This window comes from Apus apus, chromosome 20 (genome assembly GCF_020740795.1).
Source record: "Apus apus isolate bApuApu2 chromosome 20, bApuApu2.pri.cur, whole genome shotgun sequence".
Taxonomy (NCBI): domain Eukaryota; kingdom Metazoa; phylum Chordata; class Aves; order Apodiformes; family Apodidae; genus Apus; species Apus apus.
The window spans coordinates 6,148,575-6,154,574 of record NC_067301.1 but is presented as its reverse complement, the minus strand read 5'-3'; the positions used below and the strand labels follow the sequence as shown (position 1 = coordinate 6,154,574).

Here is a 6,000-nt window from a genome sequence, read left to right as displayed (position 1 = left end):
GAAGCACTCCATGTAGAAGAGCTGCACGGTCAGAGCGTGAGTGGTTTCTGTAAGTTAAGGCAACAGGAAGGCTGGATAGGGGGCAGTTCTGACAACAGCTCTTGCAAATCTCACTCAAAGTCTGCTTTGAAAAGGAGGCAGCTGCTACCAGCTGCAAAACGAGACCTAGATGGTGGCCAAGTAACTGAGGACATTGCTGCCTCTTGGGAACATGCCAAAACCATCAGCCTGTTTTTAGCTGTGTCTGCAGCAGCAAATGGCAGAGACAGGATGAACAGATCTGCCAAGTGAAACCAAACCCAACAGCAACACTGCACGCTTTCCAGGGGGCCCTTCTAGCTGGGGCCCAAAGACCCAAACTCTAAGAGCTGCTTGAAGGACAATATCCCATTTAAATTTTGCCTAGTACAAATCCAACACTCTGAAACACTCTGGAACGTGAAATAAAGTTATGTCAAGTACTCAGAGATTTGCACACCGATCTCACCTAGCAATAAAGGAGCTGCATCTTGTCCAATCTCTCTTCTGGGCACAGCTTATGAAAGGAAAAGCAGACAGACATAACTCAAGCAGAGGGAGTAAACTACAAAGAGGACCATCCCAGGTCAGATGAGATAGCACACTGCTCAGAAAGCCTTTCAGGCACGGGGCAGCACTAGCCCAGTGGTGTACCACAGTTTGGGCACTGCCATGAAACAAACTGCTGAAGAGCTTGGGTGACTCAGTGGTGCTGGTAAACATGCAGTTGCTCCAAAAAGCTCCTGAGAGAGGACACATCACCAAATCAAATCACACCATACCCTACCCTTTGTTTAGTAAGGGCCACACCTAGGTAAGTAACAACGCACAAGGCTGATGGCAAGAACTAGCATGTTACTGAGGAGAGGAGTGAAGAATATGGCTGAGCAAAGTGAACTCCCTCCTGGGAAGGCTGCAGAGCTCAGCCTGTCTCCATCATCTCCCAAACACTTAAGATGACCCCAGCTCTAGCTGTTGTTTAGTGGCACCACTTTTTCAAAGGCTGAATATCATTTCCCATTGCCCCCAGGAAAGCAGGGACAGGAGAGCAAGATAAAGTTCACATCTCCAACATGTTTCTGAAGGCACGTAACAGGGAAGTTTGGAGAGAAAAAAAGACTAGTTTAACACAATTTTAGCACCAGTCTGAATTACAGGAGCCATGCAGAGACCATGTTTGCACCAGCAGCTACAGAATCAGTAGGGTTAGTTAGATCAGCTTATACACAGAGGAAATTTCCACATAATTACCTAATTCAGCAAGGCAAGGACTGAGCTTAAGTGTGCTTCAAGTTATCTCCTGCTCAGAAAAGCAACTGCTGCCCTGGAGCATCTCTTCCCCCCAGTCCTGGAGTCCAAATTCTTGTTTTAGATTTCTGATGCAAGTATGTCACTTAGAAGAGAGGGAGGACTTCTCCCCACATTCAATACTTACCTATTTAGCCAACAGTCCTCAGTTTCCATATTTCAACTATTGACAACAGGACAATGAGAAAACAAACTGGCTTTTTGTGTCTTTTTTTGCATACATGTATTTACCTGATACAGCTGAACTGGTCACTCTGTGCATGCTCCCACCTCCTCCCTAACCCTCTGTGCCAAATCTTCCCTCCTACCTCCTCCCTCGTAGTCATTTTGACATAAGCTTGACCATGGAAAACAGTCAGTAGAGCCCACCAGATCAACAGGAAAGTATCCTGCAGGTTCACAGAATCTTGACTGTTACATTTCTGTGCAATTAGGGAATGTAATTGTCTCCCTGTACAGCTCAACTGGGCTAATGTGAAGGATGGTGTGAGAACATACCACCAAGGCAGGGAAAGGACATGATCACTGCTTCAGAGACAAGCAGCAGGTAGACACGGAGATGCTTGTTTCCAGTAGCCAAGAGAAGCAGGAGCTCTGCTCACAACCTGCTTTTAAGCAAAACTTGACTTAGCACTAGGAACAAGAGTTTCACACGAGAGGCAACCAACAAACACCATTCACCAGCCTGGTCCTTATGCAGGGGAGGTGGCTGTTTAATGTAAGAGCTAAGTGAACAACCCTAAGATTGCAGTAAGAAATTGCTGTCCACCCCAGCTGTTGAAACAAGCTGCTCAGTTTCCATGCAGCCTTCAGTCCTTGGAGCAATTTTAATATGATTCTCACATACCTTCCCATCAGAGATTTTGGCCCTTCACAAGGGACATCATCAACAGGTGTAGCAGTTGGTTAAGAACCCAGCCCAGACCTTATGCACTTTGGTGCTAGTGAGCTACTACAGGTTCCTCAAGAATCTTCATGGGTGAAGGAAAACAGCACTGTGCTGTGGATGCATCTTCAGACAGGCCAGTCCTCTGTTGTGAAAGTTGCAATGTGAGGCAATCCCAGTTCATACCACACACTGGATTGCCAGACTAATACCAAGGGAAATACTAAGTATTTCCACCTCCCTCCAAGATCTTTGCTTTCCAACCTGCTACCTGAAAATAGCACTCCCAGAAGGGGAAGAAAGTGGTGGCTTGTCTGCTTTTGCCCTGTTTGGCATGCCTTCACACAGGGAGACAGTCACCAAGGTGCTCTTAGGCTTGTGCAATCTGGCAACGAAGTGCACATCTCACACCCAGTTTGAGAGAGACCTCACTGCTGAGCTCCAGAGAAAGGGCACAGTGATCATGCTGAGCTTGTTTAACCAACTCCAGCATCTCTTCCTCTCTCTGGACTGGGACAGCTATGTCTTAGCACATTCATGGTGCCGTCAGAAAATTTTTTTGCCAAGCTAATGCAACACTGAGAGGAAGAAAGCAGCACCACTCTTGAAAAGGATGCACGTGGGGGTTGCCTGTAGCTATCTGGTCCCTTTGGATACCTCTTCCAGCAGTGACCTATGCCAGTCCTTTCTTGAAGGTCCACTTGGCTAAGCAATAACATCTGTTTTGGTAAATCAGTGCCATGAGGTTAAACTTGGCTCTGGAGGGAATCCTGAGACTTAAAGCAGAAGTCCTAAGGGGTTCTCCCTCCACTTCAGACCTCTGCCTGGTTTCAGGCAGGCAATCCCTTGGTCACCAGTCTTGCTGCTGGCTTTAGACATATGAATCAGGGTTAGCTATTAGAAGGTGCAGAAGCCCTTTTCAGTCTGCTGTAAGCACACAACCCAGCCACCAACACTCAGCTGTCACCAAGCATGGTTAAGTCCCAGCAGTACTTTAAACTGGGAGCACCCCATAGAAGACAGCAATTAAAACCTTAACTGCAAAGTTGAACAGCAGCAGTCATCACTATGAAACATAAAAAGCACACATTTTACACTAACCTTTCATATTACAGCACCCACAAGTCAGTTTCTTAAAATAAAAGTGACCTTTAACAAGGCTCTTTGGAATGTGTTTTAATCACAGAATCACAGAATGTCAGGGCTTGGAAGGGACGTCAGAAGATCCAAGTCCAACCCACCTGCTACAGCAGGACCAAAACTAGGGCAGCTCACTCAGAAGGGCATCCAGACAGGTCTTGCAAGTCTCCAGAGAAGGAGACTCCACAACCTCTCTGGGGAGCCTGTTCCAGTGCTCTGTAGCCCTCAAAGGAAAGAAGTTCTTCCTCATGTTGAGGTGGAACTTTCTGTGCTCCAGTTTGAATCCATCATGCATTAACAGTGTAAGACTTCACTGTTTCTTTGGAGAATTAACAAAAAGACATATTAAGTCCTGTGCATTTTTGGGAGGAAGCTAGGCATGATGCCATTTGTCTCTTCAGGGTTTTTGCTGTCTGCCCATGAGCAGGGAACAGGAAACTTCCACAAAGTCTAGCCTCTTGACAGAAGAGGTGCATGAGCCAAATAAGCCTCAAAAGCTAACTTTTAATACTTGGGAACATGCACAAGTATTTCCTTTGTGCAGGGCCACCAAGCCCTCTCTTAGGTATGACAACAAAAACACAGCAGATCAGGGTGATCTTGACAAAACTGAGGCCAGAAGCAGAGATGAGGGACAACATGAACTGACAGGATTAAGCATTAAGAAAAAATCCAAGCTAACTTGCAAGGCAGAGAGTGGGGCACAGAAGGGATAAAAGCCATATTCACGAGTCCTTCCCACTCAAGAGAAAGGTAAGGGAAATAACTACCCTCAGGCAGGCTTGTGAAGATACTTTATGTTTAATACATCTGAAAAGAATGCATATACAAAGAACTTAGACATGAAAAAGCATTGGTTCAACACTAATGAGTCTACAGGAAATCAGAATTCTGGGAAATGGAGAAGATTCCCTAAGTCTTCAAAAACTTGGAATTTGCAAGCCAAAATGTATTTTTGGTAAAATCCCTAGGAGACTGCAGTCAGCTTACATAAAGACCCTGCACACAATCCTCAGTGGGCTGGAGCCTGTCTTACAGGTTCAAGGTTGCTTATGAGCAAAATGCAGACAAAGGGGATTCCCTTAACTGGTCCCTACATGGTGCCAAACTAAACACTAGACACCCCTCCCTGCAGATCCTTCCTACTGCCACAGGCCTATCTTTCCACCCCTCCCTGAACATGCCAAGCCATCCAGTAAGAGATGCACCACCAGGGCCAGTTTTCTCCAAAACCTGTCTTAACATACACCAGGTGCTTTCAGAGTGTCCAAACAGCAGTGTATATGCTGGTCATTGTAAGCATTTCTCCAACAATTAAGGACTGGCAGAAGATGGATTTGTTAAAAGCCAACTAAATCAGCTGGGCATGCTTGAAAAGGTGCAGTTATTTCTTCATCACATGACAAAAGCTTATGAAGTCAAGATTAAGGAAGAGACTGGCAAGCTAGTTTCAAGTCTGATGGTGCATCCAGAGAAAAAGATTCTCCTATTCCTAAGGCTTCATAACTTAGAGGATGGGGTAGAAATTTATAACCTGCACAGTGGGAAGCCAGGGAAAGAGACACAAGGCAACTTCAGAGGAGATGCAGATATTTTTTTCTACACTCCTTCTTAGAGGAGCACCAGCTTGGGACATCTTACTTTCCTGTATTTGTATTTAGTACTAAATTCTGATCACACTCAGGCTGCTGGCTGGCTGCATAACAGCCCTAGAAGTTCCTGAAACCAGAACAAAATCTTGCCATACTGGCATAAGGGACAAGGCTTCAGTAAAACAGCCTAGAATTAGTCTGTTACAGAAAGAGTCATCACAAGCATGCCTGGATTTTAAACAAAAAATTAGAAACAGTAAACAAAATAAAAAACTAGTACTGATCAGTGTTTTCTGATAATACATAATTACTCAAAATTAACTAGTTTAACTGAATTGAGGGGGCACTGGGGAATAAACACTAACATTCTCATCTCACACAGGGATCGTGTGGGGGAGTTGGGAGTGCAGGGCATTTGTCATTATTGCGAAAACAAGTTTTAAAATTTGAATCTTTAGTTTGATTTAAACATTGCTTTTAGTATGACATCAAACACCAGGTTTGCAGAAGGGGCTCTGGAGGGACGTTCATAGCAGCACACACCTGCGGGTCTTCTTCGGCTCCGGAGGCTCCAGGGCAGCCAATATCGCTTCGTCAAATACATTCTTTAGGCCTTTCTGAAAAGGGGCAAAGAGAGAAAGGGGCAGTCTCATTTTTTAGTTTTCACACAGACAAAACCACAGAAAACCAAGTGGCAGGCAAACTCCTGTAATGACAAATTGACATCTGCCATCTACAACCCCCAGAGTCTCCTTTGCTCAGCTAGGCTCTGGCCAAGCTGTGGTTAGCTGCTCCTCAGCACAGCATCTGATTTTCTGAAGAGGAACACAAGTCCTTTGAGACCAGCCCAGTATACTTCACAAGAAGCAAAACACACATACCAAAGTCATTTCCTGAAGGCAATTTTTATCATCAGTAAGCTACCAACACATTTCACATGCTAATGACAAAGCAGAAAGTGCTGCATTCAAATGGAAGAGTTTGACCTGGAGCACGCCGAGTGCAGCAGTGCAGACACCCATGTGCCAGGGGAGAGGAGAGACAAGGCAACATGCA

At 45.3% G+C, this 6,000-nt stretch overlaps 1 protein-coding gene across 1 annotated transcript in view; it reads right to left on the bottom strand.

Annotated features, from left to right (window-relative positions):
- Window positions 1-4,134: 4,134 nt before the first annotated feature.
- Window positions 4,135-6,000, bottom strand: part of CDC42 (cell division cycle 42) — a 28,756-nt gene continuing 26,890 nt past the window's right edge. The window contains exon 6 of the mRNA XM_051637412.1: window positions 4,135-5,561. Within this exon, the coding sequence (XP_051493372.1) occupies window positions 5,472-5,561 (90 nt within the window). The 3' untranslated portion in view covers window positions 4,135-5,471. The remainder of the gene's footprint in view (window positions 5,562-6,000) is intronic.